This window comes from Saccostrea cucullata, unplaced genomic scaffold (genome assembly GCF_032062105.1).
Source record: "Saccostrea cucullata isolate Sc308-1 unplaced genomic scaffold, CSIRO_AGI_Scuc_v1 ctg609, whole genome shotgun sequence".
NCBI classification, from domain to species: Eukaryota; Metazoa; Mollusca; class Bivalvia; order Ostreida; family Ostreidae; genus Saccostrea; species Saccostrea cuccullata.
In genome coordinates this window covers 121,260-149,034 of record NW_026924150.1, presented here as the reverse complement: position 1 = coordinate 149,034, position 27,775 = coordinate 121,260, and the positions used below count along the sequence as shown (strand labels likewise).

Here is a 27,775-nt window from a genome sequence, read left to right as displayed (position 1 = left end):
AGGAATAAAAAAATGTGATACATACAATACGTCTGTTGGATCTGATTAAGTGATGAGTCAGGGCCAGTATTCCCAGGGTCGGGGTCAAGGACAGAGCCAGGGCCGAGGTCAAGGTCAGAGCCAGGGTCGAGGTCGTGGGCAGTATCGTCCATGGAGAGGGAGAGGATGGGGAAGAGGAGGATATTACAATCATTATGGCAACGGAGGAGGAAGAGGAGGCAGGGGTAACGGGAGGAGGGAATTTTTTCCTTATGTATCCTACTGATTATTGTCAGAAAATGACGAATATCATAAACAATGTGACTCAACAAGCTCAGAAGACTAGTATTCTAGATGTTAATCTTATTTATGTCATATTGTTTGTTATTATAACCCCCACAAACAAAGTTTGGGGGGTATATAGGAATCAGCTTGTCTGTCCATTCGTCTGTCTGTGTAAACGTGTCAAGTCCATATCTTTCTTACGGAGGAACATTAGAATCTACTACTCAACACAAAGATTGCCCATGACCTAAGGGTGTATCATGACCTTGACCCAAGGTCATTTGGGGAAGTTCAAGGTCACTGGAAGAAAAAATTCATAATTCTTGTCTGGTCCATATCTTTCTTATGGATAAACTTGGTAGGTTCCTATTTCACACAAAGATTGCTCATCATCTAAGGATGTGTCATGACCTTGACCCAAGCTGAAGGTCATTTGGGGAAGTTCAAGGTCACTAGAAGAAATTTCATAATTTGTGTCTGGTCCGTATATTTAGTCTTTTTTTTTTTATTAGGCTGCGCCTTTGTTTCATTTATTAAAAATATAATGAGCAATTACAATTGTTTTACATTTCTCTCTTCTCTTAGATCCATAAAATAATCATGATTTAGCACCTCTGAAAAACCCAGCGGGGGGTATTTTGTCCCATTTAGACAGTTCTAGTTTCTCACTGTTACAGGGTCAGCCAGAGGGGGGAGGGGTGGAGGCCTAATGGCAGACCCCACCCCATCCAGACCTAATCTAGTCCAGACAAAGATACAAGTACAGTCTCCATACAAAGGATGGGGGCTTTATTTTCCTGATGAAGGTAAGTGAACTATCAACAGACGCTAATTTTACATGTTTTTGTACCCACATCAAAGGATAGTAAATGATTAATTAACAGTATCTTAATTTTACAGCTTTTTTCAGAAATTTGTTCATACATCCCAAAATTTAAATTTATTAAAAGTCTACTTAATTATACCCCCCGCAAACGAAGATTGGGGGGTATATAGGAATCACCTTGTCCGTCTGTCCATCTGTCTGTCCGTCCGTCTGTCTGTGCAATCGTGTCCGGTCCATATCTTTCTTACCGAGGGACATTGGAATCTACTTCTCCAAACAAAGATTGCCCATGTCCTAAGGGTGTGTTATGACCTTGACCCAAGGTCATTTTGGGAAGTTCAAGGTCAATAGAAGAAAAATTTCATAATTCGTGTCCGGTCCATATCTTTCTTATGGATAAACTTGGTAGGTTCTCATTTCACACAAAGATTGCCCATGACCCAAGGGTATGCCATGACCTTGACCCAAGGTCATTTGGGGAAGTTCAAGGTCAATGGAAGAAAAATTTCATAATTCGTGTCCGGTCCATATCTTTCTTATGGATAAACTTGGTAGGTTCTCATTTCACACAAAGATTGCCCATGACCCAAGGATGTGTCATGACCTTGACCCAAGGTCATTTGGGGAAGTTCAAGGTCAATGGAAAAAAAATTTCATAATTCGTGTCCGGTCCATATCTTTTTAGCTCACCTCAACGAAGTTGGGGGAGCTTATGTAATACCCTTGGCGTCGGCGTCGGTGTCGGCGTCCCAGGTTAAGGTTAAGTTTTTTGGAGCAGTTTTCTTTTTAAGTACTTCTATGTCCTATATTGAGTAGACATGCATGGAAGATGGTTCTAGTGTGTTTCATTGTACCAGTCAAAGTTTCAGATGCTGCAATTTCAGCAAAGGAATGACCAGGTTAATGTTTTTGGAGCAGGTTAACATTTTTGGTGCAGTTTTTGGTGTAGGTTTCATTTCCAAGTAACTATAAGCCCTATGTTGACCAAACTTGCATGGATGATACATCTAAGGATGCATACTACCAGGCTTGCTTCGGATGCTGAATCTGACCTACATTTTACGGTTGAGTGAACAGGTTAATGTTTTTGGTGCAGGTTTCATTTCCAAGTAACTATAAGCCCTATGTTGACCAAACTTGCATGGATGATACATCTACGGATGCATACTACCAGGCTTGCTTCGGATGCTGAATCTGACCTACATTTTCCGGTTGAGTGAACAAGTTAAAGTTTTTGGTGCAGGTTTCATTTCCAAGTAACTATAAGCCCTATGTTGACCAAACTTGCATTGATGATACATCTAAGGATGCACACTACAGGGCTTGCTTCGGATGCTGAATCTGACCTACATTTTCTGGTTGAGTGAGCAGGTTAAAGTTTTTGGTGCAGGTTTCATTTCCAAGTAACTATAAGCCCTATGTTGGCCAAACTAGCATGGATTATACATATAAGGATGTATACTACCAGGCTTGCTTCGGATGCTGTATCTGACCTACATTTTCCAGTTGAGTGAATAGGTTAAAGTTTTTGGTGCATGATTCATTTCCAAGTAACTATGAGTTCTTTAATGACCAAACTTGCGTGGATGATACATATAAGGATGCATACTACTGGGCTTGCTTCGGATGCTGAATCTGACCTACTTTTTGTTGATGAGTGAAAATGTTAGTTTTTGATGCATGTTTCATTTCCAATTAACTATGAGCACTATAATGAGCAAACTTGCATGGATGATACATCTTAGGATGCACACTAATGGACTTGCTTCGGATGCTGAATTCGACATACATTTTTAGATAATAGACCAGGTAAAAGTTATTGGTGCAGGTCTATTACCAAAAAACTATAAGGCTTATATAACATTGTATAAACCAAACTTGCACAAATGTTGCATCAAGAGATGAAAACTCTCAAATTTGCTTCAGATGCTGGATTTTAATTACATTTTCATGAAGAAGAACTAGTTTAAATTTTTTATGTAGTTCTATTTCAAAATCAGATTAAAATTGCTTAAATATTTTCATTTTTGGAATGTACACTTCTTGTTGGTTAATTGTGTGACTTTGCCTTAGGCTATCTAAATTTAATTCCCTGGTTCTCAGGCCTATTTTCTCAAAAACAGATGCGGGAGGGCGGCATTTTATTTTTCATTTTATTGGCAATAAAGTAGATGAGGGAGGTATTTTTTTTAATTTTAATTTCCGAATTTTCTTTAACATAAAGATATTTTTTTTAATCACAGATATACTTTCCATTTCTGGTCAAAATTTCTGCTTTATCCACTGCTTAACAGCGTGTAAACATCGTAGGTAATGTCCTCGAATGTATTTTCAAACGAAGTAGCCAAAATCTCATTGTAAATGGCTACCGGAAGTGATATTTGAATACTAAACTACGAAACAAATGAGGTCGAAATTTTTTTTTTCCGGATTGGTCTCCGCAATACCAACTTTTTATTTTATCAAAAATTCAATAAAATCGGCAATGCGGCTACCTCAAAATGGATGCGCGCGGGCCTGAGAACCAAGATTTCAATTTTATATGGCCTTACTTAAAGACAACATTCGTTCAGGTGAGCTCTGTAATCTCTGATTACCTATGTTTTATGGATAAACTTGGTAGGTTCTCATTTCACACAAAGATTGCCCATGACCCAAGGGTGTGTCATGACCTTGACCAAAGGTCATTTGGGGAAGTTCAAGGTCAATGGAAGAAAAATTTCATAATTCGTGTCCGGTCCATATCTTTCTTATGGATAAACTTGGTAGATTCTCATTTCAAACAAATATTGCCCATGACCCAAGAGTGTGTCTTGACCTTGACCCAAGGTCATTTGGGGAACATCAAGGTCACTGGAAGAAAAAATTCATTATTCGTGTCCGGTTAATATCTTTCTTATGGATATACTTGGTAGGATCTCATTTCACACAAAGATTGCCCATGACCCAAGGGTGTGTCATGACCTTGACTCAAGGTCATTTGGGGAACATCAAGGTCACTGGAAGAAAAATTTCATAATTCATGTTTTATACATATCTTTCCTATGGAAAAACTTACTTCTGAAAAACCCAGCGGGGTGTATTTTGTCCCGTTTGGACAGTTCTAGTTTTACTTTGATATAACTTCTGATTACAGTGTATAGTGATCAGTCCCCCATTGTCCACAAAGTCCAGGTGTTTGAGAAATACTTCACCAGTTGGTGCTCTGCCTATAAATGGGTTAGTATACATGGTGTTCAGCCTATACATGGATCAGTATACATGGAGTTCAGCCTATACATGGGTCAGTATACATGGTGTTCAGCCTATACATGGGTCAGTATACATGGTGTTCAGCCTATACATGGGTCAGTATACATGGCTCTCAGATTTTAAGTTAGTATACACATACTTGTTGTTTAGCCTTTAAAGAACTTAGTAAATTAAGTTTGTTTCCAGCAGTCACAAGTAAATATTATTAGTCACTAACATGCTAAAAATGGTAGAAAATTGGGGACCTTTGAGAACAGTATGTTTAATTTTCTTCTGTCTGATTTACCATCTTTTGTAAAAAAAAAAAAAAATAAAAAAAAAAAAAAAAAGGTGTTCGATATTTTAAATGTAATTTGGTGATAATTTTGTAAACTGATAATCATGTTTATAGACCAATTTAAGTTGCAGATCAAAATTGAGTTTTCATGAGTTTTAAGCTATTAATTAGAGTCTATGATTGACTGAAACTTTTTTACCCAATAGTTTATGGATTTAATATTAATTTATAATTATATTGACATATTGGGTTGGAGTTTGTTCACTGTTGTATTAAAGAATTTCCAGTTTTGCATTGGGTCAAACAATAATGTAGTGAAAGATCTGCTATGTAAATGAAGATTTTTAAAAAGTTTGTTTTGGAAACTTTCAGACAGACATAGAAGAAAAAAAATTCATGACCGTGGACTTCAAAGAGCTAAATACTGATGAAGGTAAAAATTTTCCTTGTTTATAAGATTCAATCTGCAGAATTCATTAATTATATGATAAATGCCTAAATGATGTAATTATTTGGTTTCTTGACTCTGTGTATAGTAAAGAACAAGATAACTAAAAAGTTCTTAAATCATTATACATGTATGATTAAAAAAAGAGAATAAATTGATTCTAATCCCTGCTAATGATAACTATAGAAAACTGCTAAAGGTTGACGTTTCAGACCCTTAGATCTTTTTGACTAACAGAATAAAAGGTCAGTGGAACTTGCATAAACATGATAATGGATACACACTACTAGACTTGTTTCCAAAGCTGAATTTGACCATTTCCTGGTTAAGTGATTGGGTGAACAGTCAGGGGTGGTACTGAAATCAGTCATTTTTGAAAATGATGGACAATGGTCATTTCTTCTAAGTATATAATGTACACAATTTTCTGATTTTTGTAAATATGACACATATTTCCATTCTATCAATTTTCCCATCCCATTTACTACAGTAATTAGATATAATACACTATCCTGCCATAGACCCTTGTGTAGAGAAACATCTTGACAAGTAATTGAAACCAAAATAATTTAGTGCGCCCCGTAAAACTAATGAGATAATTAGCCCAAACTTTGATAAAAAATGAAAAAACAGTATTTTTAATATCCTCTATTTCTAAAATAAATTTCAAAATACTGTTTTTCATCATTTTACTAAAAAATGATGAATTTCCATCATTATTAAAAATCAATTTAATGACTGAAAATCATCATTTTTAAAAATGGATTTCATACACCCCTTTTATTATTCCAGTGTAACTTCAAGTTAGCCCTTTCCCAATATTTGCCTTTAATAAATATTGCCAAAATTATCAGACTATATTTTATAACGACCAATATTTGCCTCCAAAATTAAACTTTAACCCTGAAATCCATAATGTTCCAAACTGAGGGTTACAAAAAAAAACTTCATCGGGCATGACACCCTGTTAGATATTACGACAGGAAATTCAAAATTTCCATGACAGGTCGATATTATGTCAGTATTTCAAGTAAAAGTCACCAAGCCCAGGCCCCATCATCATATCACTTGTATGTTATATTGGTGGGGCCAGATACAGTATTTCATGGAATATATACAATTCAGCACATTTCAAGAAATTTTCAGAATTTAATCTGTATAGGGGCAAATATATTCATATACAACATAAAGTGCTTTGCAAAAAATGTTGGATCTATGGATGCACACTGCTAGTTTAGTTGGGGACCTTAAAACATAACATTTGTTGAGATCAGCTCTGTAATCTCTGATAACTATGTTTAAATTTTTACTATGCATTAATAAGGAGATTTTCTTTCTCAGGAATTTTACGAAGCATGCCTGGTATAACTACAGACCTAAGAGAGTCACCAGAACAGCTGATTGCGTGTATAGGACTGGCCGTTCATCAGGTGTGTACAGTCCAGTACTGACCCAGTAGTCTCATTTGGTGCTGTGTACAGTCTTCTGCCAGTACTGACCCAATAGACTCATTTGGTGCTGTATAAAGTCTTGTGCCAGTAATGACCCAGTAGTCTCATTTGGTGCTGTGTACAGTCTTCTGCCAGTAATGACCCAATAGACTCATTTGGTGCTTCTAGCTTCTCCTCTGTTCTCATGTAGCTTTATTTGTTTATAAAAATGATATTAAGTATATGTACAATGTAGTTTATCTCAGAAATAATGAAAAATGAAGGTGATTTATGCTTTGAATGTTTGTCATTTTAAAAAATGCAGTATTGGTCTTCTATGTTGATGTTCTTCATTTGTTTGGCTTGATGAGTTTTTTTAGGAACTGATGAATCTAATTCACAGATACTGTGAAATCACAAATTTTTCATGGGGGTTAATTTTCGTTATTTTCAGGATATAAAGAGACCCATGAATTCATGTCCACTACGAAATGTAAAATGTTACATATTAAACTACTCAACAATTCTTCATCCATGAATACAAATCCCCATGAACCAAGAGATTTTACTCAAACCACTAAAATTTAACCCCACAAAAATATGTGATTTTACAGTATCCACAACATGTTTACAGTTTACTATGTTCTGATTACAGTTAATCATACACCACCGAAAATCTACTCCTGAACCTGGGGAAGAGGACCAGACCGACTATCACCTTCCCATGATTCATGTTAGACTTATCAACGCTTGTCAACCAATCGCTCTAAAGAACCTCAAAGCCAACTATTATGGTAGGAATTATGAAATATCAGATTTGTCAGATTTTTGTTGACTTATTACAGGTAAATTGTTGATTTATTACAAGTAAATTTTTGATTATTACAGGTAAGTTTGTGTCTGTCAAGGGAACTGTGGTCAGAGTGAGCAACATCAAGCCCCTGTGTACACACCTAGCCTTTGAGTGTGGTAGCTGTTCATCTATACAGGTAAATCTTTATATACCTGTACACACCTAGCCTTTGAGTGTGGTAGCTGTTCATATGTACAGGTAAATCTTTATATACCTGTACACACCTGGCCTTTGAGTGTGGTAGCTGTTCATCTATACAGGTAAATCTTTATATACCTGTACACACCTGGCCTTTGAGTGTGGTAGCTGTTCATCTATACAGGTAAATCTTTATATACCTGTACACACCTGGCCTTTGAGTGTGGTAGCTGTTCATCTATACAGGTTAATCTTTATATACCTGTACACACCTGGCCTTTGAGTGTGGTAGCTGTTCATATGTACAGGTAAATCTTTATATACCTGTACACACCTGGCCTTTGAGTGTGGTAGCTGTTCATCTACAGGTAAATCTTTATATACCTGTACACACCTGCTCTTTGAGTGTGGTAGCTTTTCTATACAGGTAAATCTTTACACACCTGTTTGAGATCTATACTAAATCTTTATATACCTGTACACACCTGGCCTTTGAGTGTGGTAGCTGTTCATTTTTACAGGTAAATCTTTATATACCTGTACACACCTTTTGAGTGTGGTAGAATATGTACAGGTAAATCTTTATATAACTGTACACACCTGGCCTTTGAGTGGTAGCTGTTCATCTGAACAGGTAAATCTTTATATACCTGTACACACCTGGCCTTTGAGTGTGGTAGCTGTTCATATGTACAGGTAAATCTTTATATACCTGTACACACCTGGCCTTTGAGTGGTAGCTGTTCATCTGAACAGGTAAATCTTTATATACCTGCACACACCTGGCCTTTGAGTGTGGTAGCTGTTCATCTGTACAGGTAAATCTTTATATACCTGTACACACCTGGCCTTTGAGCTTTACAGGTGTACATCTATCCAGGTGAGTCCCTGGTATAAATCAGGTTTTTACAATGCTTGGAACTGTAGCTCTCACACAAGAGAGCTTGTGCTGCGGCTACATGAACATCCATACATGCCAAATTTAGGGTGTGTCATGACCTTGATCCCGCCTTCCCGATTTGGGAGAGAAAAATTGACCTAATTTCCCAATTTGTAAAAAATTCACCCAAAATTTCCGATTTTAAAAGTTTCCCTATACAACTGAATTTTGTCAATTGGGATAACAATATCAGACTTGTTTATTCAATGCACACAGATAAGTTTCATTGTTTATTTATGTGTTAACATGGTTAATTAGCCACAGGAAATCATTGCACATGACCTAAGGGTGTGTCAATTAATTAGACTTTTCTTTTAAGGGGTACCCAAGGTGAAACACATAGATTAAGGGGATAATTGTTTGTCATTTTATTGAAAACATAAATTAAAGACAACTAAATAATAACCAAACCATAAAATTCCATAATTTGTGTCCGAAAGTAGAAAACTACAAAGCATAGCTGCTGACTTTATCTACCTATGGAAAAAAATATTGTAAAGTTTGCAAATTTCACAAATCATGAAACAATACAGTGTATGTATAACCTAAAAGTAATTATAATATTTTATGGTGTGTCACATAGCACCATCAAGCCTGCCAAAGTTCATTTTTCTTTGGGATAGGTGGTATCTTTAAGGTCACTGGAATTTCTTTGAAAAAAAATAAATGCATTGCAATTTGTGTTTCTTTAAATTTAATATCTGATTAGAATTTCTAATTAATTAAAATATAAAAATCTCATAAATGTTCAAATTTCACACAAAAGTTGTACAATTTTCAATTTTTCACCAAATTATGTGTCCTAGTGTGTTTACATATGTAACTAATTATCCCTTCTTTAGTGAGAGAGGCAAGTTGAGCAAAAATATTTCATTTTGGAAAGAAAAACCTTATTTTTATACGCCCGTTTGTATTATGTTATAGGCTGTCCGTCTGTCTGTTAGCTTTTTCGTTTGGATAAACTTAGCCCTAAGTTCAAATTTCACACATCTTGGGTAGATGTGTCTCCACAAAAAGTAGACCTTTATGGAAGTGCCAAATGTCCTTTCCGGCCCATGAAAACCATAAGACCTACAATCATCAAACTTGGCCAGTTTATGTATCTTAGGAAAGTGTCAAGGTCACTGTGACCTTTAATTTAAGAAAAAAAAAAAAAAATGTGTCTTTTTATAATTTGTGTATTGCACTGTTCTTATTAAAAAAGTGTTAAATCAAGAAAATACTTATTTTTTTTAAGCATATACTTGACAGCAATCTATAACAAATATAATGTATGTCAGAGAAATCCTACCTCTCCCATGAGTGTCACACAAAGAATTTTGATAACAGAAAATTGCATGTCAAATTAGAGAGAAATTAATGGGTTTTGAGTGCGAGGAGCTAACTGACAGAGCATTGGTGTTATCTATATCCCTTGAGTATTGGGCAAATGGGTAAGCCTGTTTAATTAAAAATAGCTCTTGTTGACTAGCTTAAGTTTTATAATGAATTTGATGAAAAGACAAAAAATTATTGCATAATATAGTAATCTGATATTATGTAATATCATTATGGAAAAACTAATTTTATGGTGGGGTGGAATCAGTATGTCCATTTCACACAAAGATTGTCATGACCTAAAAAAAAGAAAATCTTTGATGTTTTTAAAAAAAATTTATAGTAGATAGTGCAGACCCATTCATCTCTGGTAGTAATGAGTCAAGCATCCAGTTTAAGATTAATTAATGAGTTCAAGGTTCAAGGCTATCTGACTTATTTGTGCCTTTGGGGAAGAAATTTTTTTATAACATTTTGTGGCCAGCCTTTTCTTTTCAAAATTAATTTGGTATAGATTAAGTTTATAATTTGATGAAAAAGGTCTAACACAACCAGCACAGAAATCTATCAGTGATGTAATATTTATTATATAATAATTGATCCCTACATCACAGGGGATGTTGTGTCAAGGAATGGAAAAATCATCGAAATCTTAGAACCAAGGTCATTTGATTTTCTTGCACCTAAACTGTTCAAGAAAATTGTAATTTTTTGACGGGCGTATCATGCTGTGGCGTGGCACTTTATTGTGTTATTTTTATCCTTTAATTTGTAAGTCTGTTAATTATATATATTTAGTGTCATTCATTTTTTCACGACAAAATGTCGCGAATTTAAAGCTATGAAAAATGTCCACGCAAGGATTTTCAAAAGTTGGCATGGGTGCCCTGAGCCGAAGTAATCAGCTTTTCTGTCTGTCTGTCCGTCTGTCTGTCTGTCTGTCCACAAATTTTCTTTTCGTTTTTTCCTAATAACTTTTTTTATGGTAGCCTAATTAAGTTCAAATTTGGTATGGTAGTTCATAGTGTAAATTCTAAATTGTTCAAATCAAAAAGACATATTTTTATATAGCTATATAGTTTGTTTCACTATATCCTCTGGTTTGGAGCTGGTGTAGATTCTAAATTATTCGGTGATGGGATAAAGATTTTACCTTTAACTTTATATAAGAATGAATTGGCAAAGAGAGATAATTCTGAAAATGTTCCCATTGTAAACTGAATACTGCAATGAATGAAAGTCCCATAGAAATATATAGCTTTCTTCCTAAAGAAAATCCAAAGCATTATCTTTATAGTGTAGATTCTAAATTGTTCAGATTAATTACCACCTCTGTCTTTTATATAGCAATATATAGGAAGTCTTGTTTTGAAGTTAAGTCCATTTTGAAATATATAGCTAAAATCTTCCTCTCAAGAACCACTGGGCAAGAAAAGCTGAAATGTGGAAGCATTGATATAGTGTAGATTCTAAATTATTTTAATTTTATTTTTGAAATATATAGGAAAAATCTTTGAAAATCTTCTTCTACACAATGAGTTCTGAAGCATCCTTATAATGTAGATTCTAAATTGTTCAATCAAGAAATAGATTTTTATAGAAATATATAGAAAAAATCTTTTCTTCTTCTCAAGAACCACTGGGCCATTTATGTTTTTTTTTTGAATTGCTTCATGAAAATTACAGGAATTAAAGTTTTACATTTATATATAGGAAAAATTTTTGAAAATCTTCTCAGGAACCACTGGGCAAAAACCATATGTGCCCATGGAAGGATCATTAGTATAGATTTCAAAATGTTAAATTATGATATGGGGTAGGGTGGGGATGCATTATGTATAACAAGGGGGAAATCCGGTAAAGAACAGAATGGTCAAAGCTTCTCAGGTGAGCGATGTGGCCCATGGGCCTCTTGTTTTTCATATTTTTACATAAGATGTAAGATTCCATTTATTAAGAATAACTTGTAACTTGTATTGTTACAGAGTGTAGCCTTGCCTGATGGAAAGTACATCCTCCCAACCAGGGTAAGACAAAAAATAATCAACATCAGCTTTAGTCATTAATTATACCCCCCGCAAACGAAGTTTGGGGGGTATGAAAACCTTCCGTCCGTCTGTCTGTGTAACGTGATGTTTGTTAGAATTACTACTCCACACAAAGATTGCCCATGACCTAAGGGTGTGTCATGACCTTGACCCAAGGTATTTTGAGGAAGTTCAAGGTCACTGGAAGAAAAATTTCATAATTTGTGTCCCGTCCATATCTTTCTTATGGATAAACTTGGTAGGTTCTAATTTCACGCAAAGATTGCACATGACCTAAGGGTGTGTCATGACCTTGACCCAAGGTCATTTGGAGAAGTTCAAGGTCACTGGAAATAAAATTTCATAATTTGTGTCCGGTCCATATCTTTCTTATGGATAAACTTGGTAGGTTCTCATTTCATACAAAGATTCCTCCTGACGTAAGGATATGAAATGACCTTAAGTCAAGGTCATTTGGGGAAGTTCAAGGTCACTGGACAAAAAAATTCATAATTCGTGTCTGGTCCATATCTTTCTTATGGATAAACTTGGTAAGTTCTCATTTCACACAAAGATTGTCATGACCTAAAGATGTGTCAGTACCTTGGGTCAAGGTCATTTGGGGAAGTTCAAGGTCACTGGAAGAAAATTTTTTATAATTTGTGTCCAGTCCATATCTTCCTTTATTATGGAAAAACTTCACACAAACATTGCTTATGACCTGATGTTGTGTCATGACTTTAAACCAAGGTCATTTATGCAAGTCAAGTTCACTGACGGAAAAAGTTCATAATTCGTGTCTGGTCCGTATATTTAGTGTATTTTTTTTTATTAGGCTGCGCCTTCTTTTCATTTATAAAAGATATAGTGAGCAATTAAATTTGCACTAAAAATTTTTCAGCATTTCTCTCTTCTCTTAGATCCATGAAATATTCATGATTTAGCACTTCTGAAAAACCCAGCGGGGGGGTATTTTGTCCCGTTTGGACAGTTCTACCGTAGTTTGTAGGTCTGTAGAACTTTTTGACATGCTGTACTAACTTTTGCAGTGTCCTGTACAAGGCTGTAGAGGAAGAAGTTTTATTCCGCGCCGTAGCTCCGAGCTCACTCAGACCATTGACTGGCAGACAGTGAGGGTACAGGAAATTATGGGTGACGGACTTAAGGAATCGGGCAGGATTCCTCGGACCGTGGACTGTGAGCTCACGCAGGATCTCGGTAAGGGGGACCAGGTGTACTGTATAGGGGATTAATATCACAGGTTGTAATTTTCACGCTTTTCTCTCACTGAACTTTTGCAATTGTATATAATAAAAGTTACCTCCCTTGTCTATATCCGTTTAATCCATAATTTCTACATGTAAACAAAACTAATCAGCGTTGTGTCTTTAGAGGGCAGGAAATATAAAATAGCAAGATTTGATAAATAATTGAAGATTAATAAAAACAAGTTCAGTTATCAAATGTCAATGACTATAAACTTCAAATGACTTTGCTATTAGGATAAAAACCTCACGATGAGTGCATGTGCACCCAGATCCATACGATGCTGCGAAAAACCACTGGCGTTTATAAATGTGTAAATGTAGTGAGGGTCATCTTCAGTAAGTTCGATAATTTAAATGATTTTTTAGAACCAAAATGTCGACGGATAATGCAGGTAAGAAATACACGTGGAAACAATAGTTACGCACGGGTAATCAAAACCCATGATCCACGTGTTTTAATTGATCAAACATGTAGCGTTGGCTATTTAAACAGCTTTTTAACAAATACAAGTTATTATCTGCTGATTTGAATTAAAGTAAAATGTGATAATTAAATTAATTGAATAACAAGTACTACTCATAATTACTGAAATGGCCATGTACAGCACGTACATGTTTATAAACCTATCGTAGATTATTCTCAAATTTCCAAATAAAACATGGATATAATATCGATATTATTGAAAAATTATTCACTGTTTCTTGAATTCACGGATTTAATAAAACCGTGAATATAGCGAATATTAACACCGCGAGTTATTTTCCCCCTATACAGTATATCATTATATAGTAACTTGACAGAAAAAGATTTATAGAGATGATGAAATCTCTCAAAAACAGGTACTGTACATGTGATAGGTTAATAGTGGAAAATGTGGAATGATAATAGTGGATTCTGGTCGTGCTTGTGAAAATATAAAAAGAAATCCTGTCCCACTCATGAAATATATTCCATAATAATAATGATTCAACTACAAAACCTTGAATATCCTCTAGTTATTCACTTTCATTATATTCTAAATTTAAAGTTGACCTTTTCCATATGGTCACATTAAAGAAGGAGGAGGTATACTCTGAATTTTCTGGATTATAGTATTAATATTTTTCATTAATACACAACAAGATTGCCACTTTTCCTAAGGATTAAGAATAAAGTTAAAATTTGTGAAAGTGCAAGGATGTGTCAATCAAACCCGCCAAAACACTTAAAGTTTTGATAACTTTTAAATGAAATAAGATTTTTAATTAATTTTTGTGTGAAATGCTATTAAAATATATAATTCGTAATATTATAGAGAAAATATTAACTTCAAATCTGTGTCCAAGTACCTTAATTACAACATAGGCATATGTGTAGTGCATATTCATGACTTTGAAAACGACATACCCAGTGATTGAGCTAAATTTTGATGTTTCATGTTGATTACACTAATTGACTTCAGTGTAAATTTTGAAAAAATCTGTTGCCTTCTTTGTAATTCCTCTATGTACTGTGTAATTTTTAAATTACATTCTGTTTTCAGTGGACAGCTGTGTACCTGGTGATGTTGTCACGATGACTGGTGTTGTCAAGGTCAACAGCACAGATGAAGGTTAAAAATCACTCAGTACTTCATCTTCTTAATGTAGGATTTTGTTATGAATAAGGAGTTACTGTAAAACGAGAAAGTTTGGCGCATTCATATTTTAGAGCAAACGCAAGTGGGTATGCATTGGCTTAAATAAACTTTAGCGCTTGCATTTGTCATTATAATATATAAATGAGATATTTTTTTATTCATGCCCGTATTTGACTTTTTGTTTAGTCAAGCATGGAAACACAACAAATATATTTTTTTGCGATTAGAGTCGGACTAAACGGCTTTGAATTTTATTTTTATTTTATTTTAGATAAAAGAAATGACGTACCGGGTATTTATGCATTTTATTCATGTTAAAACAACGCATGCATTGAAAGAAAGTTACTTGGATAAACGGTAATCAAAATCAGGAATTGTCTGAAAGGTCAATGGCCATGCTTGATTGCATTGTTTACCTATAGGCGATAGATGATTGACACGTCGAGAAGCCAAACTTTGAAGGTGCTAATGATAAGTATCGGGTAACAACTAACAAAAGTTTAATCAAATTATAATTTGGCAGAACTTTCTTGATTGATCCTACCATGTACACTGATAGTGTATATATAAAATCCAACTACCCTTCTACATTACGTAATCGCGCGTTAAGGTTTACATGTACACTGTACTTTATTTAGAATATTTAGAAAATCGTTAGCGCACTAAATTTTAGCATTCAGGGGCTCTTGCGCCAAAGGTGCTAAAATTAATAGTGCGCCAAATATTCTCGTTTTACAGTTTAAATGAGTTGCATTGTGAAGATTATATAATTATACGATATATTAATAGACCAGTTGTTTATACAGTTATTCTGCACATGAACAGTGTTATATTGTAGTCATGCACCTGTGATTAGACTCTATAACTGCCCTTTACTTGTGTGTAAGATTTTCCTTACTTCTTATAATCAAAAAATGGAGTTTCCTGTAATTGTTTTTGATTGGACAGGTCACATTTTCTATACTTTTTTTTGATTGGACAGGTCACATTTTCTCTACTTGTTTTTGATTGGACAGGTCGAGGAAGAAACAAGGACAAGTGTATGTTCCTGCTGTACATTCAGGCTAACTCTGTCAACAACACGAAGGGTAATAAGACAGGAGATAACTCTGGCTTGGCCTTAGATTTCACGATGAAGGAGCTCTACGCGATCGAGGAAATTCAGAGCGAGGAGAATCTCTTCAGACTTCTGGTGGCGTTAGTAAAACATTAACTCCTCTTTCATTTTATCTGGGAAAATAGGCTGACAAATTTCTGGTTTTATATTTATAAATTATGAGATTATTATTATCGTGAAGTACATGCATAAGTTTAGCATCTCCTCTTTTTTTCAGATCAATGTGTCCTTCAATATATGGACATGAGGTTAGTAGGAATTTTTTTACCCTTTTCTCATTTTCATTAGCAGTGAGTTTTAGAATAACTTAACCCCCCAGTTTTACAACATCTTATTAAAATGACATAGTACTTGCATCAATTTTTCTATGCCGATTGTACATATTGTAATATTTGTCTTGCAAATGAAAGTTTCTTTCAGTATTTATTTTTGCTTCTGTTGGTTTACATGTTATCTTTGATGTAGCTTGTGAAGGCTGGTTTAATTCTGGGTTTATTTGGAGGCAGTCAGAAGTATCTCAATGACAAGGTAGGTGTTTAATTATCAGGAAGAAAAAGGAGTTATCTGTTTTATTCAACTGCATTTACACCATCATTACCATGTAATGAATGTAACATGTTAAATGAAAACACTGGTTTCAAATAAAATTTCAGCATTCATAGGTAAGCTTGCTACAGTACTGCCAGTTTTTTTAAGGAAGAATTACTATTTATTACATTAATTGAATAATTTCTGACTTATTAATGACAGAAAATAAGAAATACAATTTTTTTTTCAGAATCGTATTCCTGTCCGAGGTGATCCACATATTCTAGTGGTGGGGGATCCAGGATTAGGGAAAAGTCAGGTGTGTATTTAACCAAATAAATAAAAAAAAAGATTTACTGCTCCAATGAGCACTTGCACAAAATGAAAATTTATTCTGATATGTCTGTATATCTTAGAAATGTGAAGAATATGTTGAAATGAAAACTTTAAATTATTCTACTGAGATCTGTTTTGATAACATTTTTGTTTTTAAGTAACACTTAGTGCGTCTGAACATTTTAATTTTGTAGCACAGTTGCAAGTTATAGTAACTGTAATGAATGAATGAACTTTGGGGCCAATTCAGAGCTTGTAGAGAGGAAATATTTTGGATAAGGTTTAAGAGAATACAGGAATCAGATCCATGCTCAAAATCTCTTTTTGTATCATTTATATTTGTTCTTTATTTTGCCAATTTTTCAAATGTATGTAGGAGAAAACAAAAATTACAGTACAGTTTAACTTCAGTGTTGAAAAGATTTTGAAGTCCTATTTTCTTCTTTCTTTGCATGTTTGAACACTGTACTCATCCTTTTTATAGATGTTACAAGCAGTGGCTGACATATCCCCTCGCAGTGTTTATGTTTGTGGAAATACAACAACTACTTCTGGACTAACAGTAAGAACCAAAAGTAGCTAATAAATACAATTACAAGTGCTTCATAAAAAGTTTATTTGTATTAGAAACAACCTTTGTATGTAAGGATGGTGGATCTGTATACACAAGTTATATCTATATATGTCTTTATGTATGTCAATTTTTAGCTCACCTAAGCTGAAAGCTCAAGTCAGCTATTCTGATCACCTGTTGTCCGTCCGTCTGTCTGTAAACTTTTCACATTTTCAACTTATTCTCAAGAACTACTGGGCCAGTTTTAACCAAATTTGGTATAAAGCATCCTTGTAAATTGTGTAAGAATAGTGTAAATTGATAAAATGAAGGGCCAAGTCCCCTTCCAAGGGGATATAATCAAGAGAAGAAAAAAATGTGGTGGGGTCATTAAAAAATGTTTTCAAGAACCAATGGACTATTAAAGCTGAAACTTAAAAATTATGACCCCCAGGGGTTGGGTGGGGCCACTATAGGTAATCCAAGTTTTACATAGAAATATATAAGAAAAATCTTTTTTAAAATCTTCTCAAAAACCAATGGGCCATTAAAGCTAAATCTTACTTGGAAGCATCCTTGGTTATTGTAGATTCTAAATTGTTAAAATCACGACCCATAGCCTGGGGTAGGATGGGACCAGTAGGAAATCCAAGTTTTACTTGGAAATATAGAGGAAAAATCTTTAAAATTCTTCTTCACAAGAACCACTCATCCATAAAAGCTAAAACTTATGTGGAAGCATCCTAGGATAGTTTAGATTCTAAATTATTAAAATCAAGACGGGGGCAGGGGTAGGGTGGGCGGTAAGGGGCCACAATAAATTTAAGTAGAGGGGAAATTTGGTAATGAGCTGCATCACCAAAGTTACTCAGGTGAGCGATGTGGCCCATGGGCATCTTTTTACCTGTACAGGTGACCCCGGGGGTCTGTATACACTAGTTATGTTTGTCTGTCTGTATGTGATCTTTACCTGTACAGGTGACCCTGTCTAAGGACGGGGGATCTGTGTACACTAGTTATGTCTGTCTGTCTGTATGTGATCTTTACCTGTACAGGTGACCCTGTCTAAGGACGGGGGATCTGTATACACTAGTTATGTCTGTCTGTCTGTATGTGATCTTTACCTATACAGGTGACCCTATCTAAAGACAGGGGGTCTGTATACACTAGTTATGTCTGTCTGTCTGTATGTGATCTTTACCTGTACAGGTGACCCTGTCTAAGGACGGGGGATCTGTGTACACTAGTTATGTCTGTCTGTCTGTATGTGACCTTTACCTGTACAGGTGACCCTGTCTAAGGATGGGGGATCTGTGTACACTAGTTATGTCTGTCTGTCTGTATGTGATCTTTACCTGTACAGGTGACCCTGTCTAAGGATTGGGGATCTGTGTACACTAGTTATGTCTGTGTGTCTGATTTTTAGGTGACCCTGTCTAAGGATGGAGGATCTGGGGACCACGCACTGGAGGCTGGGGCTCTGGTGCTTGCTGATCAGGGATGTTGTTGTATTGATGAGTTTGATAAGATGGGAAGTCAACACCAGGCATTGCTGGAGGCAATGGTAAGTACAGACAAGCAGGGGATGTAATGGAGGCCTTATATGTACAGAAGTAAAAAAAAGATTGTTTACAATAAAGAGACCATGTGTACAGAATAAAAGATTGATTTTGTACAATAAAGAGGCCACAACTATACAGAATTAAAGATTGATTGTTTACTATTTTACATCCCTTGCAAGGTTATTTCACTTATGTTTGACATCAGATACCTGTGAGAGGCTTCAGACTTAGACCTTTACATGGCACTCAAATGTTATTGTCATTGATCAGTGAGTGTTTTTAAGCATACCACTGCCTGAGGTTATACAAGGCCTCCGTTTTAAGTTCCTTTCAGAAATACGAGGGTGTATTTTGTACAGTTAAGGCTTTGTAAAAAAATAAACAATGGAATACATAAGTAATGACCTAAGTTTTGAGAGCATTGGACTGTATACATAAAAAGGATATTGATGTAGTAGCTGGTCCATAATGTTTATGAGAGTTGAGAAGAGTTGCACAGGATTAATGGTATGTACAGAAGACTTTGAGCTTTGGAGCAAGTAGGCAGGGGGAGAGATAATTTGTATTGATCCTTGAGCATTTATAGATTGCGAAAAAAAAAATTTCTTTCTTTTCTTTTATTTTTGCTATTTCAGGGAACTTTAATAAAATCAAATCAACATTTTATATGTAGTAGTGAAACACATACTGTACAAGCATATTCTATTGCAGGAGCAACAGAGCATTAGCATAGCTAAAGCAGGCATTGTGTGCAGGTAAGACTGGCTTTTTATTGATACATCCTGACATATTAAATAAAATAGATCAGGTGAAATAATCAGTCATTGTTTGTTTCTAGTTTGCCTGCCAGGACCTCCATCATTGCAGCAGCAAACCCAGTAGGAGGACATTACTCCAAGAGTAAAACAGTCTCTGAAAATCTCAAGTAAGGCCCACTTCAACAGATAGGGCAACTAAACAGTTTTAAAAATGAACGAAAAAAAATGTTGAACTGAGATCTTTGGAACTAACAGGTGCTTGTGATCTATGACACTAACAGGTGTTTATGATCTATGACACTAACAGGTGCTTGTGATCTATGACACTAACAGGTGTTTGTGATCTATGACACTAACAGGTGTTTGTGATCTATGACACCAACAGGTGTTTGTGATCTATGACACTAACAGGTGCTTGTGATCTATGACACTAACAGGTGTTTGTGATCTATGACACTAACAGGTGCTTGTGATCTATCATACTAGCATGGTTCTGATTTATACTTGACAGAATGGGGAGTGCCCTGCTGTCTAGATTTGACCTTGTCTTCATACTTCTTGATAAACCTGATGAAGTAAGTTGGTTTTCCTGAAATACAGTGAAATTTCTGTAATGGACTTCATCTGATAATAAAAGCTGAAGAAAAATGCATTCTTTGACTTTTGATCTTACTTTTAGATCATACAAGTACATTTACCCTATGATCTCATTGTTAACAATTATTTTCCCAATATCATATCATCTCTTTCAACCACCTTTGACAATTTTTCCTTCACTTTAGGAAATGGATAGTATGCTGTCTGACCATGTTATGGCTTTGCATGCTGGGAAAAACAGGTGGGAATTGTCATTCTTTTCCATAATTAAAAGTTTGCTTTTGACAATGTTTACACTTGCAGTCTGTATGTAAAATACTTCTGGTTTGGTAATACATCTAAAAGTGTTTACAGTTTTAAGTCCTTTAATCAAATAGCTCTTATTTGAAAGTGATATTTTATAAATTAATATAGTCAGAATATTTAATAAATATCTCTCACTTAAAACTGATATATATCATTGATTGATTGATTGATTGTATATTGTTTAACGTCCCTCTCGAGAATTTTTCACTCATATGGAGACGTCACCGTATGCTGGTGAAGGGCTTCAAATTTTGACCTTTACTCGGCACTCAGGGCCATTGAGCAGTGAGGGATCTTTATCGTGCCAACGCCTACCGCTAACGTGGGGCCTTGGTTTTTAAGGTCTCATCCGAAGGACCCGCAACTTTCACTTCAAAGTGCCGAGCGCATGGCAAAGGAACAGTTGCTACCCACTTTAACGACTAGGTCAGTCGCTGCCGAGATACGAACTCAAGACCTCCCGATTACGGAGCGAGCGCTCTACCGACTGAGCTACTGTGAACGGTGATATATATAATTGAAGATTTGACAATATTAAATATTTAATCATAGTTTTCTATTTTCAGGTCCATCTCATCTGCTACAGTCCGGCGTCAAAACTCTGTAAGTTAAAAATATACTGTAGGTAATGATTCATCAGAATATCATGAAATTATGATATATACATTATCATAAATCTTTAAAACTTTAAACTTCCTGTTTGATTTTAGAATACCAGTGCCAACTCATCTGTGCTTCTAAGTGAATCAGATAAACCCCTGTCAGAAAGGCTGAAGATTTCCCCAGCGGAACATTTAGACTATATCCCACACCAACTAATGAGAAAGGTAACATCTATAGATATCCCACACCAACTAATGAGAAAGGTAATAAATGTCTATAAATATCCCACACCAACTGATAAGAAAGGTAATATCTACAGATATCCCACACCAGCTGATGAGAAAGGTAATAAATGTCTATAGATATCCCACACCAACTGATGAGAAAGGAAATAAATGTCTATAGACATTGCGCACCAACTGGTGATAAAGTATAAACATATACAGATATCCAACATCAACTGATGAGAAAGGTAATATCTACAGATATCTCACACCAACTGGTGAGAAAGTATAAACATATATAGATATCCCACACCAGCTGATGAGAAAGGTAATAAATGTCTATAGACATTGCGCACCAACTGGTGAGAAAGTATAAACATATACAGATATCCAACATCAACTGATGAGAAAGGTAATATTTACAGATATCTCACACCAACTGATGAGAAAGGTAATATTTACAGATATCTCACACCAGCTGATGAGAAAGGTAATATAAATTATACTGATATCCCACACCAGCTGTTGAGAAAGGTAATATTTACAGATATCTCACACCAACTGGTGAGAAAGTATAAACATATATAGATATCCCACACCAGCTGATGAGAAAGGTAATATTTACAGATATCTCACACCAACTGGTGAGAAAGTATAAACATATATAGATATCCCACACCAACTGATGAGAAAGGTAATATTTACAGATATCCCACACCAGCTGATGAGAAAAATGGATGTTTATATTAGCTTTTTCCTGATTATTGAAGGTCATTGGCATTATTTCATTTTTGACCAAATATTCACATGAATCTTTGCAGAAGTCTTAAACTAGAATTAAGTCTTTTACAAGGATTCAAAATGAAACTGGTAAATAAATAGCACTTTGGAAAATCAATGAGAGTGTGCTTGTCAATAACATGGATTTTGGAAGAGAGCATTTTGATAATGCACACACATTTATGATAATATGTATTATTAAAGAATTTCAATGTTTTTAGTATGTTGGTTATGCCAGAAAGTATGTGTATCCAAAGATAGGACCTGATGCAGCAAAAGTATTGCAGGTATTTCACTACAAAATATAGTGGTCCCTGACATTATTGGGACCATTTTCTTCTAACTTCTTTAAATTAAAATGTTTCAAACCCTAAAATCCTGGCTCTGTTTACTGTCAAGGCACTCTAACATTACCCTAAGTTATTGTTGGGTAGCAGTCATTTGTGATGTTTTTTGTCTACCAGGATTTTTACATTACCCTGAGTTTATGGTGTTTTGTTACCAGGATGTTATGTTGTTTTGTTACAGGATTTCTACATTACCCTGAGGAAGCAGCACCAGGGCCTGGACAGCACCCCCATAACCACGCGGCAGTTAGAGTCATTGATCCGTCTGACGGAGGCCCGGGCAAGACTGGAATTGCGGGAAGTAGCCACCAAAGATGACGCAGAGGATGTCATCGAGATCATGAAATATAGGTCAGATATCATAAATATAGGTCAGATATCAAATATAGGTTAAATATCATAAATATAGGTCAGATATCATAAACACAGGTCATTTATCATAAACATAGGTCATTTATCATAAACATAGGTCAGATATCATAAATATTGGTCAGGTATCATAAATATAGGTCAGGTATCATAGATATTGGTCATAAATCATAAACATAGTTCAGATATCAGAAATATAGGTTAGGAAGCACAGATATAGGTAAAAAAAAAAACAAAAAAAAACTATGATATGTAGGTTAAAAATCATGAATTTATTATAGGTTAGAAATCATGATATGAGAGTAAGAAATGAAATGCAAGTGACAGTAGGTCAAAAAACATGAAAAACAAGTCAGAAATCGTAAAGTTTATGTCAGAAATCATAAAAGATAAATAAACTATAGGTACTTTTTATAACAAACGTTAAACAAGTGTTTCCTGGTTTTCAGTATGATCGACACGTACTCCGACCAGTTTGGTAGCCTGGACTTCCTCAGATCCCAGCATGGCTCAGGCATGAGTGGACGCTCCAAGGTCAGTCTTTCTATATGGTCATTTGTTTGGCCTCCAACTAGATTGATGTACTGACTTCACATACCTGCCATCTGCCATATAATCATCGTCTCAAGTCACGGTCCGGAGTCCACATATATAGCTCTCTCCTACCCGTGGCTGCTTGATCACAAAAAGTGTCGTAATCTTGAATATTTACGCCTCTCTATTGTGACATCATATTCAGTCAGTGGCAAGATTTGTTTCCATCGCAATTGAAATCAACAATTGACGTCAACAGTATACAAGAAATATTTCCTATACTGCGATTGGATATTGAAAGGTCGCGATAAAGTTCATCATCCGACTATGCTTTACTCACATTGGTCAATATTTTAATTAATAAGCTACAAAGAAATCTCTCCTCGTTCAACCATGGCCAGAATGGGAGAGGATCGTACATTTTGGCCGTGGTTTGCGGAGATGCCATATAATCCGATTTTTTCTATATAATCAGTATTTGGTTTTAGCGAGAAGTGATTTTACAGATTTTGTGATGCCTTGAACTATAATAGTAAACTATTTAGTATGAATTGTTAGTGATATTAAATTTTTGTTCTAACAACCCTCACCCCCAAAAAAGCCAAAATTAAGTCCTTGTTAATATTTCCAATTACACATATTATATTTGTTTGTAGGTTTTTAGGTCACCAGAGTAAACTCCTGTGACCTATTGCTATCCGTTTTCGTCGTCCGTCGTGCGTTAACATTTGAACATTTTCAGCTTCTTCTCTGAAACCACTGAACCAATTTCAACCAAATTTGGCATATAACATCTATGGGTGAAGAGGAACAAAAATTGGGAATTTCATGGTCCCTGCCCCCCTGGGGCCTGGGGGGTGGGGCAAAAACCACTAAAATTAGTGCAATCTTTAAAAATCTTCTTTACTCCTGGACATCAAGTAGTCAGACTGTTGGTATGATTGTAATCAGCAATGAGTCCACTACCAAAATTGTGAAATTCATGGCCCCAGGGTCAAGGGTTCTGGTGTTAGGGCGGGGCTCTATTGATTATATAGTGAAATGCATTATTTCTTTGAAAATCTTCTTCTCTGTTCCAGAGTATTAAATAAACTAATTAAGTACATAGTTATAATGAGCAAGAGTGCCTCTACCAAAATTGTGAATTTTATGGCCCCAGAATCAGGGGTTCTGGTGTTAGGATGGGGCTCTATCGATTATATAGTGAAAATGCATTAAATCTTTGAAAATCTTCTTCTCTGCTCCTAGGTATTAAATAAACTAACTAAGTGCATAGTTATGATGAGCAAGAGTGCCTCTACCAAAATTGTGAATTTTATGGCCCCAGGGTCAGGGGTTCTGGTGTTAGGGTAGGGCTCTATTGATTATATAGTGAAAATGCATTTATTCTTTGAAAAGCTTCTTCTCTACTCCTAGGTATTAAATAAACTAATTAAGGACATAGTTATGATGAGTAAGAATGCTTCTACCAAAATTGTGAATTTTATGGCCCCATGGTCAGGGATTATGGTGTTAGGGTGTGGCTCTATCATGATTATATGGTGATAATACATTACATCTATGAAAATCTTTTTCTCTACTCCTGGGTAATAAGCAGATGAACTATTTATATGGTTATGATGTGCAAGGGCTCTTCTTTCAGAATTGTGAATTTCAAGGCCCCTGGGTCAGGGATACCAAAGACGGGGGGAGGGGGGGGGGGCTCAACTTCTATATACTGAAAATGAATTGTTTGAAATCTGCTCCTTGGTATTAATTGAACATTTTTGATAAGCAAGTGTGCCTTTTCAAAAATTGTGCAATGTGTAGACCTAGGGTCAGGGGTTCATGTGTGGTAAGGGAACTCCTGATTATTGCTGAATATTACTGATTAGTTGACATGCATTTTTGTTCCCCTACCCTGCTTATGGGTATTAAGTAAACAAACTAAGCAATTGCTAAGTGTATAGTTATGATAATCAATGGTGCCTCTTTCAAAATTGTGAATGCCATAGCATCTGGCTTAAAACGTGAACCAAATTCAATCATTTGAAAGTTGTTGCATGATGCTCAGGTGACTTATAAGGCCCATGGGCCTCTTGTTATAGAAATGACACAGTACCTGGTATTGTAAACCAACTTTAATCTTAGAGTATTTCTGTATCCTGTTGTAAAATACATTTTGTTCTACAGAGCCATCTTAAGGCATGCAAGCATTGTTTAGTATCAATGCTTTTAAATTGATTATTTTCTTTTAAAAGCCCAAGAAATTTGTGGGAGCGTTACAGAAAGTATCAGAGAGGACGTATAACTCTATCTTCACGGTCCCTCAGATGAGGCAGATCGCTCAGGTACCACAGGAGTCGGAAGGTTTTATCGTAAAAAAAATTACGTAGAATGTTTTCCCAATCATGATAACCTGTCATTATACCCCCCGCAAACGAAGTTTGGGGGGTATATAGGAATCACCTTGTCCATCTGTCTGTCTGTCTGTCCGTCTGTCTGTGCAATCGTGTCCGGTCCATATCTTTCTTACAAAGGGACACTAGAATCTACTACTCCACACAAAGATTGCCCATGACCTAAGGGTGTGTCATGATCTTGACCCAAGGTCATTTGGGGAACTTCAAGGTCACTGGAAGAAAAATTTCATAATTCGTGTCCGGTCCATATCTTTCTTATGGATAAACTTGGTAGGTACTCATTTCACACAAAGATTGCCCATGATCCAAGGGTGTGTCATGACCTTGATCCAAAGTCATTTGGGGAAGTTCAAGGTCACTGGAAGAAAAATTTCATAATTCGTGTCCAGTCCATATCTTTCTTATGGATAAACTTGGTAGGTTCTCATTTCACACAAAGATTGCTAATGGCCCAAGGGTGTGTTATGACCTTGACCCAAGGTCATTTTGGAGAAGTTCAAGGTCACTGGAAATAAAATTCATCATTTGTGTCCAGTCCATATCTTTCTTATGGATAAACTTGGTAGGTTTTCATTTCACACAAAGATTGCCCATGACGTAAGAGTGTGTCATGACCTTGACCCAAGGTCATTTGGAGACGTTCAAGGTCACTGGAAATAAAATTCATAATTTGTGTCCAGTCCATATCTTTCTTATGGATAAACTTGGTAGGTTTTCATTTCACACAAAGATTACCCATGACCCAAGGGTGTGTCATGACCTTGACCCAAGGTCATTGGGGAAGTTCAAGGTCACTAGAAGAAAAATTTCATATTTCGTGTTTGATACATATTTTTATTAAGGAAAAACTTACTTCTGAAAAACCCAGCGGGGGGTATTTTGTCCCGTTTGGACAGTTCTAGTTATTGATATATTTCAAAATGATGAATTTAGTTATTTTGAATAGAGCATAAGTTTGTTAACAGTATTTCATAGACCCAATTTAACAACATCAGGGTGACATGTACTGATGATGAACATGTAAGTTGTAATAATTGTAGGTGTATTTGCTGTGAAATTTAACTTGACAAGAATTTATGTTTTCTTTTCAGGAGATCGGATTACAGGTTCCAGATTTTGAAGGCTTCATTTCCTCATTAAACAACCAGGGATTTCTCCTAAAGAAAGGTCCCAAGGTGTACCAATTACAGACAACTGATTACTGATCCATAAAACCGGGGATTTGTCTTACCAATTACAGACTACTGATTACTGATCCATAAAACCGGGGATTTGTCTTACCAATTACACACTACTGATTACTGATCCATAAAACCGGGGATTTGTCTTACCAATTACAGACTACTGATTACTGATCCATAAAACCGGGGATTTGTCTTACCAATTACAGACTACTAATTACTGATCTGTATAACCAGGGATTTCTCCTAAAGAAAGGCCACAAGGTGTAACAATTAAAGAAAACTGATTACTGATAAATAAAACCAGGGCTTTGTCTTACCAATTACAGACTACTGATTACAATGTACTGAAGAACAGATCATTAAATTGTTCTCATTTAATTGAACTCATTTAATAATTACTATCCACAACGAGTGTGATTCTCATTTTTTCATATACAGTAATTAATCATTTAATTGCTGTTTTATACAGATTGTACATTCTTTATTTAAAATATGCATTAAGACTGTGATAAGACTAAATAAAGCTAGAAAATCTTCATTTTGATGGATATCTTGATAAAAAAAAAACTATATAAATGACTGTTATTGTAACCATCTCAGTGAGCCTTTCTAATATAGCAGATGTTTGTAAAACACTTGTACCCCCCTTTTCCAAATAATTAGAATTTTTCTGAGTCTAAGGGGCATTACTCTGTCCAAAATGGTCCGATTGTACCCAAAACATAACTTGATCTAGATATTCTAATGATAAATCTGTATACCAAAATTCATTTCAATATGTGCAACCTCTGCGAAGAAAATGAATGGAAACTGATGGTGGACAGCCTGACAGCAATATGCCCTCCCTTCTTCAAAGAAGGGCATAATTACATAATGAGTCAAAATCATGTGTTCTAATATTTAACTTTCAAAAAGC

General features: G+C 35.4%; 1 protein-coding gene across 1 annotated transcript; it reads left to right on the top strand.

Moving 5' to 3' along the window:
* Positions 1-6: 6 nt before the first annotated feature.
* LOC134265858 (DNA helicase MCM8-like) lies at positions 7-26,905 on the top strand. The gene is made up of 27 exons (XM_062748083.1): positions 7-224; positions 942-1,070; positions 4,227-4,309; positions 4,992-5,052; positions 6,409-6,497; positions 7,153-7,291; positions 7,386-7,486; positions 11,731-11,772; positions 12,822-12,990; positions 14,564-14,632; positions 15,676-15,856; positions 15,994-16,024; positions 16,242-16,304; positions 16,555-16,623; positions 17,125-17,202; positions 18,620-18,757; positions 19,467-19,510; positions 19,594-19,680; positions 20,025-20,088; positions 20,296-20,351; positions 20,983-21,019; positions 21,127-21,243; positions 22,245-22,310; positions 22,552-22,721; positions 23,189-23,273; positions 25,514-25,603; positions 26,767-26,905. The coding sequence occupies exons 1-27, from the start codon at positions 53-55 to the stop codon at positions 26,878-26,880; spliced, it is 2,544 nt and encodes an 847-aa protein (XP_062604067.1). The 5' UTR covers positions 7-52; the 3' UTR covers positions 26,881-26,905.
* The last annotated feature ends 870 nt before the right edge of the window (positions 26,906-27,775 follow it).